Here is a 19,462-nt window from a genome sequence, read left to right on the forward strand (position 1 = left end):
GATAAATTAATCGGTAAATTAAAAGTTAAGATGGTGAATTAAACATTTGAGATCAAAAACTGGATGCTACTATGTGGAAAAATCTTACAAAATGATGAATTAAACAGATCTAACAAGAATTTTATGGAAAATGCTACGGCAATTAGATAGTGTATAAACTGGATGCTACCATGTGGAAAAATCTTACAAAAATGCTACCACTGGCATTTTATGAATACTTGACGCTACCTTGTGAAATTTTCCTTATTTATATCTTTTTTTTGAATTAAATTATTTATATCCATTTAAAAACAAGGTGAATTCTCATTCTAAAAAAAAGGTAAATTCTTGATTGAGACTTGAAAAATGAGCGGTCAACCAAATTAATTGCAATGTATAGATAGTACTCCTACAAAACAATTTACCCGTTATAATCTCATTTAATTGAATTAATTGACTACATATGACTAAGAAAATCCGATCCCTTCCATTATTAAATAACCAAAATTGTCTCCCCCAAATCTCAATCATCAATCATCCAACCATTCTCACTTAGCACCTCTTTTCCATTTACTCCAATCTCCACCACTTCTCTTATACCAACCTCAACCACCACCATTTTCTTCTTTTTTTTCATCCAAAACAATAAATTAATTTGATTTTAATAATGATTATAAGCAAATTTACCCATCAACATCTTCAATCAGAACAAGAAGAATGCAATAATTATCAAAAAAGGAGCAAATATTTGCCAATTTTATGCTCATCATCATCAACAAAACAAGCAGTGATTAAGCTTTCAGAAGGGCGGCACAACCGTAGCGCCTCCGCATCTTCAACCGTCTCCGATGAGCCATTATCACCCAGAGTTGGTTGTATGGGCCAAGTTAAGAGGAACAATAAAGTTAATGGGTTTCCAAGTAAGACTTTAATTACATATAATAATACTATTCCTAATACTAATCCCATCATAAATGACCAAATTATTTCCAGTAATAGTATTGTTAAGTACCATAAACTCAAGAAATTCTTCTCTAGTAAAACTCTAATTGGTAGTCCAACCATTGTTACTGCTAAAATGAGGACAGGGAGTGGGACCCACAAAGGGAAGAGTATTCTATGTACAAATCAAAATCAGTATAGTATTAATCAGGGAATAAGAAATGGGTTCAGAAAGATTAATGATGATAATAATAGTATGAAAGTATCGAGATGTAAAAATAAGATTGATGAAAATCTGTTGGGTAGTAATGGAAATGGAAATGGAAATGAAAAGGGTTGTTTGGTAAATTTGGTTGAGTTAGATCCGCCATTGCCAGTGATGAAGCAGATACAGGGGATTAATAATAGTATTAATAATGGAGCAGAGAGTATGAGTTTATGGAAGAGAAGATCTGGTGGGACTCCATTAAAGAGTTTACAAGTTCAAGTTACTCCTCAAAGTTGTACTCCTAATTTTTTATTAGAAGCTTCTACTGTATGAGTTTTGATCATCACAAGAAAATTATTATAATTATGATTTATTAACTCTGTATATTGTAAATGAAATTGTTTTATTTTTTACTGTTTCTTTTTATTTTACTGTTGGGGTTTAATATATCAGAAATTTAGATCTTATACGGCTTGCCTTTACTACTCCTTCCTTTTATAAAGGGAACATTTGATATAAGATGAATTATGTGGATGAAATTAAAAGTATATTTGAACTATAAGATTAAACCATTTAATTTATTTTTGAACAATAAAATGATATTTTTTTCTGTTTATATTTATTTCCACTTAAATGTACTTTAGCATTATACATTAATGCACTTAATTTTTATATTGTCGTTAATTTATAAGTTAAAATATAGTCATATAAGATCTTGATTGAATCATCTTGATGTGAATTTAATTGATTTTTAACTTTTATAGTTGTTTTGCTATAATTAGAGATATTAAAAAGTGTAATTGGGTAAAAGAAAAAAATAATAATTTAAAATAGAAAATGATGTAAATTAAGAAGATTGGATCAGATATATGTTTAGTTACGTTGTTGCATTAAAAAGATTAGGAAACGTTAGATTTCAATGTTTATTGTTCTTGAATTTATTATTAGTTAAAACGCTGAATGCCATTAATTTGAAGTACAGCATTTGTTTTAAAATTGTTAAAAGTCAAAAGTATATGATATAGTAGTTGACTTTAGAGTTAATAGTAATATTCTTAATAGTAATCTCTAAAGGTGTTACATTTGCTTTGAATAAACAATATTTACAAAAGAAAAATGTTGCCTAATTAGTTTGGCAAAATGTTAGTATTCTATATATCTTTTAAAAACTGTATTGAAATTAATTAATAGGCCAAATGTATCGGATTTCATTTTCGGAGCATATTTAGATCTTGGTTCACATGGCCACTGATGTTTAGTGTCCGATATTATCAAAGTAATAAATGGGATTAGATATTAATTTATAAGAATTTAATTTTAGATTTTATCATAGAATATATTTACGGACTTTTATTTATTTTCTCGCGGTCATATAATATTAGTTCAGGTAATAAATTTTTTCTGGACTTAAGCCCAATTATTTCGTTGGAAAATCTATTACTTTTTCGGAGAAGCTTAGGTTTGATTCTCTCGCAAATCCATCTTCTTTCATCATCCAACGCGTAACCAAAAATTGCCAATGAAATACATGTAGAGGTAGTAGACAAGCAATAATGCATTACAAATTTCAATGCAGATTCAGTAGAGCCTGATATATAGCGGAGGAAATCTCTCATCAAATTGAGCACCGGAAAGAGTAGCCTTAAACTAAGGTGACTGGACATAATCCAATAATTTTGAAAAAGCTTATGGGATAGTAGAGGGTAGGGATGCAAACGGGGCGGGACGGGGATTGGAATTTCTATTTCTATCCTCATTCCCATCCCCATCCCCATCTGTTAATGCAATACTCGTCCCCGTTCCCATCTCCGCGACGGGTATAATTTTTTTCCTTGTCCTCTCCCGATGGGTTTGTACCTAAAATCATCCCCGCCCCACCACCCATCTGGATATCCATCTCCGTCTAATACCCATTTTTCCCGCCCCACCACCCGTTAAATCCCCGCTTAATACCCATCTGTGCCACATATTTATATTCAATCATTTGGGCCTTAAAACACATAATACATATCCAAACTCCAAAGTCTCAAACAAACACACATCCAAAATCTCAAACAATTACATATCTAAAGTCTCAAACAAACACATATCCAAAGTCTCAAACAAACACATAACCAAAGTCTCAAACAAATATACATATCTAAAACAAAAGTATTTCAACATCAACTCAAAATCATCCAAAGTCTCAAAATTTGTACATATCTTGAGGCGGGCGGGATGGGGCGGGGATGGGGCGGGTATCACCTAAAACCCATCCCCATCTCCATCCCCGCGGTGGGTATGAATTTTATACCCGTACCCGCCCCATGACCCATCAAACCGGGATCCATCCCCGCCCTGATGGGGCGGGGATGGGGCGGGTCTCCTATTAGACCCACCCCGCTTGCATCCCTAGTAGAGAGCTTATCTATGTCTATACACCGAGCTGAATAAATAGGCATTAAAAATACAATAAGTGAATATTAAGGTTTAATAAGCTGAACATGAGAGACGTTTCTTAAAGAGACAATCTCTTAGGAGACTGGCTGATTATAACACAACATTGTTTTTTGACTTTGCCTCTAATAATGACATATTATAAGGAAAATTGTATAATAAGTTTTAAAGCGACTAAAATACTTATTAAATCATCCGACTTTTTATAAATCAATAATAAAATTTTCAAAAATTATATAGGAAAGTTTACCTAGAATAATCTCACCTATTTATCATAAATACTGTCTAGAATAAATTCTGATAACCTAATGACCTATTATAGCAAGTTTTTTTAAAAAAAAAAAGATAAATTATAATAAAATGTCCAAAAAAAGTTAAAAGAATGTTAAAAATATTTTATGATTTTTTTTATTATGTAGAATAATTTATATAAATGTCAAAAATTTTCTCTAAATTTACATTAATTTTTTTTTTTTTGTGAATTACCTACTAAGGGGTGTTTGGTATGAACTTTTTAATACCAAGTAAGAGATTCAATTACCATTACTATATATTTTTTGTTTGGTATAATATTAAGTTAACTCAATCCCTTTCCTAAGGGTAATGGATACTCTTATTTTGCTACCACCCATTTATGTCAAATAACAAATTCCGATGCTAATTTTGTTGGTGTTTCTATGATCAAGTAAGTGTTTTCCTTATATATTGTTATACCAAACAACATATAACTACAATCCTTACTCTTACCCTTACTCCTCTTTATCATTTCCTTTTCCATTACATTTTATGTTGTTATACCAAACAATTCACCCAAGTTTACTCTAGGCAAATACCCTCTAAAGTTGAAATTATTAATAATTAATCAATAGATGGAATTATTGTAGAAAAATCATGAAAAGTTTGGATTATTTTAGGTAATTTTTCTAATTATATAAGGTCTATTATCAATTCTTGGTATATTGATATTTTCAAGTTTTCAGAGTAGTCTGGTGCAAAACTTTAAATACGACTTTATAAAACTTTAAAACAAACCACAATCTTATAATTTCTATCAATAATTGCGAAATTTGAATGAAAAAAAAATTTGATAACTTTTTGAAATACTTCAATAATGTTTAAGACCCTTTTAATTTGGAATTGGTTTTGAGGGACCCTTTTAATTTTTTTGTTGATAACTTTTTTTTTTTCAACTCAAAAAAAAATGCAATATGTGAAATTTGTCTCCCAAGTTTAATTCAAATCTGAATTATAGAGAAAATATCAACAAAAAAAAAGGATATTTGATTAAAAGAAGCAATCCTAAGTCTAAACCAAAAAAGTTACCTCCTACACATCATACAAGCACAATTAGACTTGAGTACTTGTATTGGACATGCGATCAGGGCACGTATTCAAGTATTGAAGGGTACGTAAGGCGAAATAAAAGGTGCGAGTAACATAGTATATTTTCATGCAATATTGAAATATAAATCTAAGAAATCTCTTAATCATTTAGCACATAAATCCTGATTAACAACTTGATTAATTATACACATAATACACCAACCCAAATTACAGTCATAAACAACAAATAGCATTAATTCAAATTTGAAAAGCTGCAAACATAATTGAAAAAACTAGTAAAGATAAACACTAAAATGAGCAACTGTATCAACCCCATCAGTAGTATGCTGATCATGATCAGGCAAAGTCTCAATGGTGGCATACCCTTTAGCATTCTCATACTTTCCGGTCCCACCAATGACAGCTATGGATGATATGGGAGAAGCTGTTCTATGAACCCCAAAAAAACTAAGGGTGTCAGCATCCTCATGATCATGTTCCCCTCCATGGAAGATAGCCGTGAAAGCCATTGTGTGACTCTCACCATCAAGGGAGCTAGCAAGGTAAAATCCTTGACCCCTTCCTATAATACCCGACCCGAGTTCATGGTCCTCAGTAAGCTCATCATCAATCACAGTTATGGACCCAAATAGAAGTTTCTGGAGGGCAGCTCCAGTTGGGAGTTGGCCCGGTGTTACGAAGGCCTGGTTGTTGTTCCCACCATTGACAACATTGTTGGTTCCGGTGTTTTGGATTATTGTTTGAGCTTGTGGTTGGTTTTGACCAGTGAGTCCTGCTAAGAATGGGACATTGTTGTTGTTGAGAATGTTGTTTAAGTTTCCATTGTTTATAAGAGGGACTCCATTTGTGACAGGAAAGACTTGATTGTTTGGTCTTGAGAAAGGGATTCCATTCACGTCACTGGTGGCGATCAGACCTGTTACTATCCTACCTGAGGCACTAGATCCGCCTAGGACATCGTGCATAAAGAAGGAAATTGCTGGGTGGCTTGGATGGTCTGATCCAATAGCTGCCCCACCACCCTGAGCGGGTCCAGTGGGAAGTGGAGTGGGTACTTCTGCTGCTGGTGCAGCAATAGTTGTTGGGTCTGGTTCATCATTCGGGTTTGGGATTTCAGTATCAGCTGGAGCAGCTGCAACTGAAGCAGGGGCTTCGCCACTTGGTAGGACGGTGTCAGGAGAGTCATCTTCTACTGGTGGAAGAGCTGGGAGTTCGTCTGCTGGAGTGAGCTGTGGGCTCACTTGGTCAAGTAGTCGAGCCGAATTGGCAAGGCCTAGGGTGAGGGATAGTAGTAGGAGGCAAATGGTAGGAAAAGAATAAAGCCTAGCCATTTTCGGTATAGGTTGTAAGGGAGTAAGGGGTTCAATTTGAATTGATGAATTGGAGATACTAATTGGTTTTGAGGTAGATTTTTGTTTGAATGGCTATTGCTTTGTTGTTGATGAAGGGAAAGATGTGGGAAATGGTATATATATTAGATTTGAAGGTGTAGAAAATATGGAATTGTGCAAAGATTGGAATCATGGTGGAGTTGATAGGTTTGGAGAAGTGGTTGCATGCATAATGACAATAAAAGAGTGGGTTTAGAACTTGTAATATGTTGTTGTGGGTTAAGTCAACCTAAACTTGCTAGTTCTAAGTTGGTTGAAATTTAATGATTCATGAAAGTATTATGATTTGGTAATTTTGATTAGGAGATCACTGGTGTAACAGCTTGAAAAGTGCATTTACAATAATTTTTTTTGTTTTTGTACTCAAATGATATAGAAAGAAGCATGGTTTGTGGTATATTTTCAAGCTAGAATTAATGAAGAATCAAAATTAATTCTTATGTTCACAAGATAATTTGTATCATTATATAAAACCAAATTTAACGTACAATAAAAATAAAATCATGTCCATTTTACACATTGGTGCTATCATACTAAAATATTTTATTATTGTGGAATATGTGAAGGAACTTCAAGTTAATAAGTAAATGACTAGGGATGCCCAACAAAAATTCAGTAAATTTTGCGCATTTTATTTGGGAGAATGATTATAAATTTAAAAGGTAGTGAGTGAATATAAACACGAGAAACACTAATTGTCATAGATAGTGGATACTTATCCGCCATATACCCACCTGAAAGAATCTCATATCTCAAAATCACAAAACCACCTCCGTGCATACAGAATATTTAGTATTCACAAGCTACCAAAAAGTGAAGGACAATGTCACTTGAATTTTTACATACATTTTTTGAATTTTTACATGTGTCAGTAAAAAACAGTTACAAAAGTGTCCTACTTGATTAAACCTTGTACATTTACATGAGCTAATGAGGCGATCGGGGGAGATAAGCCATCAACCTTGCTCCTTGTAAGGAGTCCAGATCAGTTTGGAAACATCCACCTCCAAACCGCCGCGTCCAGCAGCTTTTAGGTGACGATCCAAAACCTTTGGATCGGCACATATGACGTGTTGTCCTTTGCGATACTGAATCAGTTCTAGAGTCTGAAGAGTGGAAAGAATATCCTCTGCTTTAATGGCAGTCATGTCACTGAGTTCCTGTAGAGTAAACACTATTAATAGAGTCTCTGAAATTAAAACTCCAACAAGTTCTAGTGAATTAAAAGATTGAGAAAAATTGTTGAGGAGCTGGGTTTATGAACATGAACAATCGGCCAGGGGATTTCACGTACCTCACCCAGCCCCAAAAAAATAAAGAAGATGCGCACCTTGATAGAAATATTTCCCTTGTGCTTCTTCAATATATCCAATAGAACACGAGTCCAGTAACCCCTATAACTCAACAGCCCCAGATCTGAAAGCGGCCTTTCAGGTGTGCCAACTTTACCTTCTTTCTTAGAAAGTTCATACGCTGTTGCATCCGACAAATTATGTTTGTGACCAAGAGAGCAATGACAAAGCATTAAGAAAATGTAGTGTCAAGTATAAATATCCTATTAACAAAGATAGTAGTGGAAAAATGATAGGATGAGAGCTTACAGAAAGCAATAAGGAATTTTCCATAGCCTTTCCTCTGGTATGGAGGAAGAGTAAGAATACAAGCCAAGTTATAAGATTCCTCTGAGTGCTTTTCCTGCACAGTTTATGAAATAAATTAAAGGCAATGTATGAGTACAGAACCATCATACTCAACACCGCAACATTTGAAAAAATATGTTTGGGGCCCCAGCCACGATCATAAACTACTCACAAAACAATAACAGAGCCTTAACTCCAAAAGATCGGGGTCCAAAGACAAGCATAGAGTCAATAATCTTGAGTAACTTTTTAAGGTGAACAACATTATTTTAGTGAATTAATGCAAGCTTCTGATATAATCTATTCTCCTTAGCATCGGTTTTCCATTTGAAAGAAAATGAGACCTTGTACAACCATGTGGCTGCTATAGATCCACAAGGTTCATAACCTAGCAAGGCAGCAACCAAGAGAACTTCCAAAGAAAAATAGAGGTTCTCAAACCGATAGTATTACGTATCGTAGTCAGAGTAGTATAATCAACAGCAGGCTCATTACCTTGGAAAAATAACCCACCATATGACACCCTCGATCATCACATTCACAGAGAACATAAAATAGAAAGAGATCAACATCATAATAAAGTGTCTTGTGGTCAAGAAATAACTTCGCCAAATAACAAAGATTCTGCCCATAAACCTTGTTTTTCTTGCCATCAATCTGTAGATAATATCAAAGAACAGAACGGAGATCAGAACAGAAGTGGTGTCAGAAGTCAGAACTAAACATACTGTTACTGGCATCTCATCTAACCAAAGTTTTAATCTCTTGAACTAGTACGATACCTAATCCAAGAGAAAGCGTTGCACATCTACAAAAGTGTAGTAAGAATAGTGCAAACTATCACCCACGCAGTACTCTGTCCTGACCATATTGTAAAGGACTAAAGGTTACTGCGACCGCGCCCAAAACATGGACTGAAACAGTTAAACTATCTGCAATTACCGTGAAAGCCATATCGAAACAGTGACTGAAACTATATTTTTGCACTATGATTAGAAAAGAAACGGGGGAAAGGGGAGAGAACAAGAGAGTAAAAAACAGCTAGAAAAAGAATGATACCTCAAACATTGACAATGTTCCAGCCCGGTAAATCTCATCACCAGGAGGGTGCTTAAGATCACATTTTTTCTGCACCCAGAAAAAAAACCGCACAATATTTAGGCACAAGCCAGACATGTCATAAAAACATAGGCCAGCTAGAGAAACACAAAACAATAGCATCCAGTGGCAGTTCTACATAAACAATGTATTCTAAGTTTACCATTCATAGCACAAGATGATTATAAACTTAATTGACACCAGTGACATGACGAAGCAACAAAGATCATACACGTTCATCAGAGTGATCATAAAACTCATAGAGCAAGCAAAATTTTGCAGAAAAGTAGAAGACCGATCAATAATAGATAAGAGAGCAAAAATAAATATGGCTCTTCTTTGTTCTTCTCATTTGAAAATTTTGACTTAAGAGCAAACTTTGACCGTGAATTCTCAATCCATAAGGAAAAAATATAGTCATGTCCATTAAAGCCAGGATCAAAGGATTGCCAGGCGGCCCCCTGTCTGGATCGTGCAACCCCAATCGCAGGTCAATGGCGTTTTGAAACACCCGAATTCACAACATGAAACGTTGAATCATTCAATCCAAAAAACCCTTGTCGCAATTGAAAAAATGAACGAAATATTGCTATAAATACTTCCAATTTGTTTTTTGTTTCTTGAAGATAAAAATGATGAAAGTAGGAGATGGTAAGCACCATTAAAGCTCCATTATTTTGCTTCTTGAAGATAAAGATAAGGGGAGGATATGAAGAAGAAGCTTCACACTTATTAAAGATGAATATGCAAATAAAAAAAGTGTGAAGACTAACGAGGAAGAGCTAAGGGCATCACCATTAAAACTCAAAGACAAGCTTCTTGAGAATGTAAAATGGAAACCGGATGGTGAATTGCGCTCCCGATCCATTCCGCAACCCTAATTGTACCTCAATCCTGGTAACAATAGTCATGACATATCTTGATAGATTTGCTCAATTTATAGTTTTCAAATATCAATTTTTTAATAATTTTCAAAAACTCACAATTGAAGTTATTTGATATTTAAGTTCACATTCAGATATATGAGGAAGTGAGTGGAAAGACAAAAGAAAATGAACAGAAGTACTATGCAAAAATCTAATCAACATAACTATGAAATGTTGAATCCAATACCTATATCTTGATGTACCCAATCCATTACCTATCTTGATGTACACAGGTCACAGCATGAGTGTAAAACTTTAAATTTAACAAAAAACTTCGTAAAACGTAGGCACATCCATGTTGGATCCATCATATTAAAATCAGACACTTCTGGCCAGTCAAGTTCACATAGGAACAAAACAAAATCCAAACAAGCAATCAATTCTCTAGAATCATAAAAGACTATAAGTAGCTTACCATATGCCTATGTAGTTGTTCTTTATGCTTCATGAAATTAAGACAAAATTCACAAAAATACAGCTTCACACAGTCATTGTACTCTGGTGGAAACGGAGAAAAGTACCATGTCTCAATCTCATATCTACCAAGTTCAATAGTCGCTATATTTTTTACTTTAGTAAATTCCTCATGCTCACGTAAACTCGCTGCATCGAGCTCTTCATGACCCTACATAGTAAGCACAAAAAAATTCATTATCTCAATTCTCAACTCTTCATGAAGAATAAAAGCCGTGCACGAAGATTAATATCCCATAAAATATCTTATCCAGGCACACTATAAGTTCGAACCAAACACCATTTAGATGCTAAATGTTTTTTCCAAATATTAAATCATACAAACCAATGAACAATGATGCCCCAAATCGCAGCTCACTATTTATATGCAAAGTTCTTCAGCTTCCACCAAACAAATTCTAGAAGACCATGCATTAATTAGCTTCAGTTATGTAAAAGGTCAATCAAAACCACGTTATTTACATGAATATGAAACAAACAATAGGCCACTAAATCTATACTAGATCATAGTTCTAAAAAGCGTCAAACATGCATCAGCCCACCTGAACGTGGGCCACGCAACCGGTAGAAAAAAAGATTTACATTCTCCAAACTCCAAACCTATGTTACTCGGACCCTCCATTTTCGTCGGCTCATAGGTGTCTGTACGGTTGGTACGGATACCGGTGTCGGATACGTGCTGGTACGCCAAATTGCACATGCGTACTAAATAGTTTCACGTTGCTATTCTTACTTTCACCATTGAAGCATCAATTAACAAACCCATTCAACACTTGTTTTTCTTCTATTTTAGAGATGAAGAATTGGTCTTTTTCTTCTGTTTTAGAGATAAAGAAGAAAGAGCTTGAAGCAATGAAGAAGAAAGACGTTGAAGCAGCGTAAAAAATTGTCTTCTTCCCCATCTCAATAAACCCAGTTGAAAAAATAAAGAGAAAGGAAAAGAAAATGGATGAAAAGAATACTGAAATTAGGAGAAGATGAAGCATCATTTCATATGGTAGTCTTCTTTTAGCTTCTTAGAGAAGCTTAGTTTTGCTTCCACTTTTTCACTTTAACTTTTTTACTTTTTCTTTTCCTTTTCTTTATTAGAACAACATTTTTAAAATGGAGGAAGTAGTAGTAATACTACTATTATTACTACTACTACTACTACTACTACTACTACTAATAATAATAATAATAATAATAATAATATGGTATTTGTGACAATGGGAAACCGGGCAATGTCAACTGGGCGAAAGTCGGCACTACTAAGAAAAATGGAGGTCGAGGCATTCGAAATCTCCCACTTTGGAATACAATTGCTATAGGGAAGATTGGCTGGCACATTGCTAGTATGAAGGAATCTTTGTGGGTCAAATGGATACATAATGTGTGCACCAAGGGAGGTAACTGGAGGATCTTCTACCCTTCTCCCATAGCGAGCTGGTCTTTGAGGAAACTTTATAAGGTGAGACGACAATGGATGAGTGGGTGTTTAAGGATACCTATTCTATTAGTCATGTATACAGTAGGAAAATGGAAACTCTGGATTTGGTGAGATGAGATTCTTTGATTTGGCATAGGTATTCCATCCTAAAGTCGAGATTTGCTTTCTACCTTGCAATGCAAGATAAACTCAAGACTAGAGCAAGTCTACTTACGATGAATGTTCAATCAGATGGCCTATGCCCTATTTGCAACTTGGCACCTGAAACAAGGAACCACTTGTTTTTTGAATGCTCCTTCAGTGTCAAATGTATTGAAGAACTAAGGAAATGGATGACGATAAAATTTCAAATCAGGAGCATAGATAGCATAAATATTCGTCGACGGTAACTCCCAAAGTTTCGAAAGAAGCTATTGATTGCAGCGATTGCTTATACTATATACATGATATGGTTTTCTCGTAATGAAGCTGCTTGGCAGGGTTATGTGAAATCTCCACACCAAGTCATGCATATAGTCAAGAGAGATGTGATTCTACGTATTCAAGGATTGCAATCCAAGGATGCAAATGCTATTATGAATTGGATAGCCTAGGACATGTCTAGGCATCCTGTTTTTTGTATTGATTTCGTCTTGAATTGGGCCAGATTCTCTTCTCTTACCCATGCACATGAAGAGTGAGATGAGAAAACCCTCCTCGAAGATATGTCTCATTTTCATACTGATGCAAATGTAGGGTTTTAGTTGTAGATCGGTTTTGTTCTTGTCTCTGTTTGGTGATTTTATGAAAATTTTCATTTCTCCAAAAAAAAAAATTAAAAAAATAAAAAATAAATAATAATAATAATAATAATAATAATAATAATAATAATAATAATAACAATAACAATAATAATAATAATAATAATAATAATAATAATAATAATAATAATAATATCGAGTATTTACATTTTAGGCAATTTTAAGTATATTTATGCTATATGAGATTCTTTTTATAATTATTTTTCCATATCCCCGTACCCGTATCCAATCTTAGAACGGTGTCCGCGTATCTTAGAATTTTAAAATTGTCGTACCGAATCCTAAGATCCACACCCATATCCGATACCCATACCCGAGTCCAAGTAACATAGGTTCAAACCATGCACATAACATGAGAAGCACATAAGGCACCTTAGCTCAAGCACTTCTAAGAAATAACAAATAAAAAATTCAAAGAAAAAACTACAATGTAGATTATGAGCGCTTTTTCCAATAGCGCACCAAAGGTGGGCCAAAATCCTGGGTACCCTTGTGCCTTTGTGCTTGTCATACTTTTTAAACCTAAGCACTAGATATATCATTTGTGGTCCATTAAAATCATCACATTGCTTAATTAAGAATAGGGATGGAAAATGGACAGTCGGGTGCAGTATGCGCTCCCCCATAGCCATACCCACCTAACATTTTCATTATCATTTACTCACCACCTACCCAACACCCATAGCATCCACCTCACACTCACTCCATGTTTGCGTCATATGCACTCCATACAATTGCGGTTCCTTACAAATTTAATAGTATATTTATTTAAACAATACAATGTAATAAAATAAAATAAATATCCTAAATTATTGTCAATAGTGATAAAAATGTACAATATTAATATAAAGTAGTGCGTTAAAAATGTAGTGCGGGCTGAGTATGGGGGCGAGACGAGTGGATATTTGGTGGTTAAGACTTCATACCTACTGCCCATGGCATGTAATATTTTATATCCATATACATCCACAACCCACCAAATTTATATTGATACTTGCCCCAACTAAAGCGAATGCAGTGCGAATCTCGTACAATTTCGAGCAAAATATTCCTAATTAAGATGATCCCACAACACATGTTTTAGTTGATTCCAAAATTTTTCTACACAAATGCGCAAAAAATCGAATAAAACTTCCTAAAATTAATAACTATGTAAGATAATCCCTAAGCGGGAATATTAAGCAAATAAAAACATCTTATCACCCCCATTTCAATAAGTGCCTCCCACAAACAGGGTTTGGGGTATAATATATGAAACTTTAAACTTATAATAATAAAGACATTGTTTCCAATTGACCTTTAATTGCAAACATTAACTGCAAATTCACATAATATGAAATCACATGATTTAGTGAACTATTATACTATAATCTATTATAATCTTTTAATCAAAGAACTATGAATCTTTGGGTTTATCAAGGATAAGAGGAAAAATTAAAAAAAACTTTAAAAAAAAAGGATATTAGATTAGAAGACACAGTCTCATCCCAAAAATGACCTACTATAACATGCATAAAAGTGGATCAACAAACCAAACCTTCAATGATAATGTAAGATAAAGAAGAAAGAGTAGTTTTTGTTCATCAAATCAATCCTTGTAGCACATTCTTTGCTTGTACACAAGGAACCAGGAAGCACCAATTTAAAATTATGGTCAGACCACACCCATTAAAAACCAAAAACAGATAGAAAAGGATTATTCTAGGCCATAAAAAAGAACATAGTACATTTGAAATTATTTTTAGATGCTTTCTAACATATTAAACTAAGGTACAATCGACTGACTCTAACTGCATCGTATGTGACCCATGTGTATGAGACATGTAAGCTAAAGAAAGATTCTCTTTGCTATTTACTTGCAAACGCCAATTGTGAGTGGAATATGAGCTCTTTTTCATCACACGAAGGGTGAACTAAAGGAAGATGGTCATATACCTATAAGAGAACTAGTTGTAAATTAGGAATTGATGAGGAAAGTCTAGAAAAATATACCATGCACAAGCAGGGACAGGGAAGGACTAACATGTAGCAAAGTTGGACTAGTTGAAGAGACAAACTATGTGTCGAGTTGTTGCACAAGCATCGAGTAGCCTGACAATGAGCAACACCATAGCCAATCGATGTATGCGCTAAGTGGGCATCAATTATGCCACGGTTCTTACGATAATGCAAAGTAACTAGTCTATCAAGGAGTTCTTGTTAGATTACAAGTTTACAACTGTAATATTATTTAGATAATAAATGTCATGCATAGTGATAATAGTGGTTAATACTCTATTTCAACTTTCATTATAATTTTACGTATCTAAAATAAAGAGACAAGATTTAAGTCATTAGAGATATGCTTTAGTTAACTTATTGGGTCTTATATAAACTCATGCCATTAGAACAATCGATTTTTGAGATATTATCAAATTGCTAACTTTGACAGCTATCATTGAATCGTTGTTCAAAAAAGTGATTTTGCGAGAGGATGATCAATCAAACAAAAGAAAAACCGGGCTACACGAGTGGATTGCTGAGAGTAGTTTTGACCTTCAAAAGTGATAGGGTGAATTAAATTTAAGTACACTTGCTAGATATCCGAAAGATGCCTTTTAACACGACTAAATAAGTTTAAAGAACTTTGGTTAGTTTGACTTGTTCATGTATCCGAACACATAATATCCATTCTAGTGCACACACCAGTCCAAAACAATCCTAGGCGCTCAAAAACATGTTTAAAGTCAAGCTACTCTACCATTTCAATAGAGGAAAAAGGCAAACTAATAAAACTACCAAAGGGGACGGACTAAAGAGACATATTTTTCTTCATACAAAATAATTAAGGGCTCCCAGATTATTCATATTAACATATGTCCAAACATTATCTCCAAACTTTCATGAACTAGGCATATCATCCTCTAATATATTCTATCCTAATTCAAGGCAACTAGTACATCAAATAGTAATTAAGAATCAACATGAAGGAAAAAAAAGTACACTCAAATTTATCACTATACGTTGAACAGTGGGATATAATTTCTGTTGCGCTATACAAGGTACGCAAAACATAACTAACGGCTCCAACATTATTCATATTAACATTTGTCAAAACATGATCTCCAAATTCCATAAACTAGGCATATCATCCTCAAATTTATTCTATCCTAATTCAAGGCAACTAGTACAGAAAATAGTAATTAAGAATCAACATGAAGAAAAAAAAAAGTACACTCAAATCTATCACTATACGTTGAATAGTGGAGTATCATTTCTGCGACGCTATACAAGATACACACATCAAAGCAAGGGTGACATAAGAAATAAGGACATGAAAATGAGTTCTAGGAATATCATTGTACAGATTTGCTTAAGCCATGTTCCTCTACAAATGAACTGGTATGCACATCAAAAATATAAATCATTATGCTAGCAACAATAGTAACCAAACATACCTCCACATGGATTTCATCAATCTTACGTTTTTGATGACGAGTCATCTTCAAACTTGTTACCTACAAGGAAACCTTTGTCAAAATTGCTAAACAAAGAAAGGAACATTAATCCTACTCCAACACATAATTATTGGAAGCAAAACTGAAAAAGGTAAATATTTTATTTTAAAGAGGAGAAGCTTTGAGAGAGATAGAAAGGGAAAACAAGACACGAAAGAGGAAAAGAAGGGGTGTGAAAACGCTGGCAAAAGTAAATTTCTTGTGGAGGACAAAGGGTTTGTTATAAAAAATTACAATATGGCCACTTAATATGAAAAATACTCCCTCCATTCCTAAATAAAGTTCCCACAAGAAATGTTCACAGGAATTAAAAATAATAGAATCTTTTAGATAGTAGATATATTTTATTGAATCATAAATTTGATGGAGGAAAAGTGGAGATCATAAACATCAAAAAAATATTAAATGAAAGTTAGTGAAAAAAATATAGGGACCACAATTAATAGAAAAATATATTTATAAAGTTAATGGGAAGCATGTTGTGACCATAAGGAATATAAAAATGTTAAAATGAAGTTAGTGGAAGATATGTGGGGACCATAAGCATTATTAAAACATTAAAATGAGGATGGAAAAGGTTATTTTTGTCTAAATTTTGTGATATAAGTAGGAAGATTCTTTATGGAAACAACAAATGAAACACCCAAAAGAACATAAAGAAGATATTTTATCCTTTTACAACAAAAAAACACTTTTGATAATGAACCTATGATACACGTACCTTATCCTCAACCTTTTCATCAACCACAGCTTCCACCGAGTCAAGATCAAGTTGGTCAAGTTTAACCCACTCATCAAGCCTCCTGTTAACTACATAACAAAACAGAAAATTTTACTAGCAACCCTAATCAAAAGAAGTGCTACACTTTTTTGAAAAGAATCACGAGAAACAATCAATTTCACCCACATTCTAATTATTGATCTACAATACCCAAAAATTGCTTTCATAAAAAAAATAATACAAAAATATGCACGTACATTCGTTCAACAATATTGTCAACAAACAACACCAACAACCACCCATCCCCACAAACCAAAAAGCCATCTAGCAGTGAGATTCAGGATTGAGAACAAAGAGCAAGTGAATTTGAACTCTACATTCACCTTATGAGTGTTTAATTTGCCCTGATCCCATTCCCTTGCTTCATTTATTCAAAAAAAAAAAGTCCACCCAAAATCTTTTATCCCCGTTCCCCACCTAGCCTCTTCCATAAGAATATCAATTCCCCAACTTGGGATAAATGAGATACTTCATATCTCAACCCAATCTCAACTACACCACCACCATCAACACCCCCCAAAAAACCCACTTAGTAGACAAAACTTCATCAGTTTCAACTAGCTATGGCAAATCTACTAAGTTTCGCCAAGGCCCACTAGTAAAAATGTAGTATATATGGACTATGGAGTATATAGCCCTTAAATTATTTTGACTCTATATACACAATTAATGCTCAAGTGTCTTATGTCAACATAACTATTCAAATACCCTGAACTCTTGAGAACTTTCAATACCTCCCACCTAAAACCCTTTTTGTAATGTTCATATGGAAATTTTTGGCTCATTCTCATCTAAATTCACCTCACCCCACTAATCAAAAGCTAAAATTTAGCCAAACGCCACCATCCATAAGTTCACATTCACCTTGCCTTTCATCAACCCATCATAACTTATAAAATTATTTGTGCCAAAAAAACACCTCCTTACAATTCTCCAAATCCATACTACTACTAAGTGACTCTCTCCCTTGACCCAAAATTGCAAATATTATATCAAGACAAAGCAAAAATATAGAGACCAAGAGAGGCGGAAAACATAGATCTCACATAAAGCTTCCCTTGTCAAAAGTGGAAAACTAAACTCAACTTCGAATCCATTAAGTATTTAAGTAACAAGGCTCTAAGACTGAAGTGATCAAAATAATCTCCAAATACCAATGAACTGTGCAGAGGTAAAAGAAATGGGGAAACAGTACTAATGTGAACTCAAAGATAGATAGAGAAGAGAAGATGATTATGGGTGGAGAAGGAAACCAAGATTGTGAGTGATAAAAAATAATATTCATAGCATCACAATGTATGCCCTTTCCCAATCAACATCATTATATTCCTACACACAAATAACCATTTAATTCGTGATGTTCAATTCAGTCACAGTTTCTCTTGATATAGAACAAGTTACCTCTCACATTTAACCTAAAACTTCTTTTAAAATAGTCTAAACTAAATGGCGCTGAGGTAATGGAACGTTATTGAGGTTGTATAACCTACACTTGCTACAACAAGAACAAAATCTACAAGCGTATGACATCCATCATTTCCGAATTGCAAATTTGAAGCTAAATAAACGAACATAAAGTTTTTTAAAAAATTGCATCCACAATCGGCGTTTTAGTCATTACCAATCAACAAAAAAAAATCTACTGAAGAAGGTTCAAAAAATTAAAATTACTACCACTCAATTTACAAGAAATATATAACTCCGACCAAAGTACTCAATTTCAATCAAATAGACAGACCAAACCCTAAATATTCATCCTAAATCAAAAGAACAGCGAAATAAGGAAGAGAAATCATACATTCGGTATAATGAACATAGTACTCATAATCATTAGGTCCGCCAGATGGAACTTTTCGACGCTCAATGACCTTAACAGGATGATACTTGCAGTCCCTCCAACGACACATGACGCGAGTACCCACCTCTAATGGAAGAATACCTACTTTCCTTCTCTTCGAAGCTTCGTTTTCCGGCGGAGATCCGGGCTCATCGTTGATTGCCGGTGAAAGCTCCGATCGAACATCGCCGGCAGTTTGACGGCTATCGTCAAGTTCGTCGTGAATTAGGGTTTTGCCTCCCTGTGATGGTGGATCTAGTGAGCCCATTTTACCCCTTTAGTTAACGCTCGATTGCTCCAACTTCAATTACAGTTGACGCGATAAAGCGGTTTTATCATTTTGGAATCTTTCCCATAATATTGCCCAAAAAAAAAAATTATCTGAATAATACGAACTTTCACTAATTTTCCTACAATAATATGAACTTTCAATTAACCATGAATAATACGAACTTTAATACATATTTCCCGCTAGCATACCTGACCGGTTCTTTACCTGGAGAAACGGTAAATTCCCCATTTCTTCATTATGCTAGCGGGAAACATGTATCAAAGTTCGTATTTTATTCATAGTTAATTGAAAGTTCGTATTATTGTAGGAAAATCAGTGAAAGTTCGTATTATTCAGGGTAATTTTTCTTACTTAGTTTTATCAGCCAAAAAAAATTTTTTAAGGAATG

The 19,462-nt window shown here is 34.2% G+C and overlaps 3 protein-coding genes across 3 annotated transcripts; 1 reads left to right on the top strand and 2 right to left on the bottom strand.

The window, feature by feature from the left end:
* The first annotated feature begins 437 nt into the window (after positions 1–437).
* Positions 438–1,747, top strand: LOC130810383 (uncharacterized). Its single transcript, XM_057676420.1, has one exon. The coding sequence runs from the start codon at positions 647–649 to the stop codon at positions 1,460–1,462; it is 816 nt and encodes a 271-aa protein (XP_057532403.1). The 5' UTR covers positions 438–646; the 3' UTR covers positions 1,463–1,747.
* A 3,275-nt stretch (positions 1,748–5,022) lies between these two features.
* Positions 5,023–6,392, bottom strand: LOC130810299 (dirigent protein 24-like). Its single transcript, XM_057676302.1, has one exon. It carries the CDS (start codon positions 6,238–6,240, stop codon positions 5,182–5,184), a length of 1,059 nt encoding a protein of 352 aa, XP_057532285.1. The 5' UTR covers positions 6,241–6,392; the 3' UTR covers positions 5,023–5,181.
* Positions 6,393–6,768: 376 nt separating this feature from the next.
* LOC130810298 (histone acetyltransferase of the MYST family 1-like) lies at positions 6,769–19,136 on the bottom strand. Its single transcript, XM_057676301.1, has 9 exons — positions 18,744–19,136; positions 16,886–16,974; positions 16,105–16,164; positions 10,380–10,589; positions 9,000–9,068; positions 8,436–8,597; positions 7,902–7,995; positions 7,631–7,773; positions 6,769–7,460 (listed from the first exon to the last, which is right to left on the bottom strand). The coding sequence occupies exons 1-9, from the start codon at positions 19,048–19,050 to the stop codon at positions 7,257–7,259; spliced, it is 1,338 nt and encodes a 445-aa protein (XP_057532284.1). The 5' UTR covers positions 19,051–19,136; the 3' UTR covers positions 6,769–7,256.
* Between the last annotated feature and the right edge of the window lie 326 nt (positions 19,137–19,462).

Source organism: Amaranthus tricolor, chromosome 4 (genome assembly GCF_026212465.1).
Source record: "Amaranthus tricolor cultivar Red isolate AtriRed21 chromosome 4, ASM2621246v1, whole genome shotgun sequence".
Taxonomy (NCBI): Eukaryota; Viridiplantae; Streptophyta; class Magnoliopsida; order Caryophyllales; family Amaranthaceae; genus Amaranthus; species Amaranthus tricolor.

Bases quoted from the DNA above. Each gene is read 5' to 3' on its own strand.
- LOC130810383 (XM_057676420.1), top strand. From the start codon at position 647: ATGATTATAAGCAAATTTACCCATCAACATCTTCAATCAGAACAAGAA.
- LOC130810298 (XM_057676301.1), bottom strand. From the start codon at position 19,050: ATGGGCTCACTAGATCCACCATCACAGGGAGGCAAAACCCTAATTCAC. The intron at 16,975-18,743 runs GTATGATTTCTC...TTTGTTATGTAG, and splicing joins CTATGTTCATTATACCGAAT to TTAACAGGAGGCTTGATGAG. The intron at 7,774-7,901 runs GTAAGCTCTCAT...CGGATGCAACAG, and splicing joins AAAATTCCTTATTGCTTTCT to CGTATGAACTTTCTAAGAAA.
- LOC130810299 (XM_057676302.1), bottom strand. From the start codon at position 6,240: ATGGCTAGGCTTTATTCTTTTCCTACCATTTGCCTCCTACTACTATCC.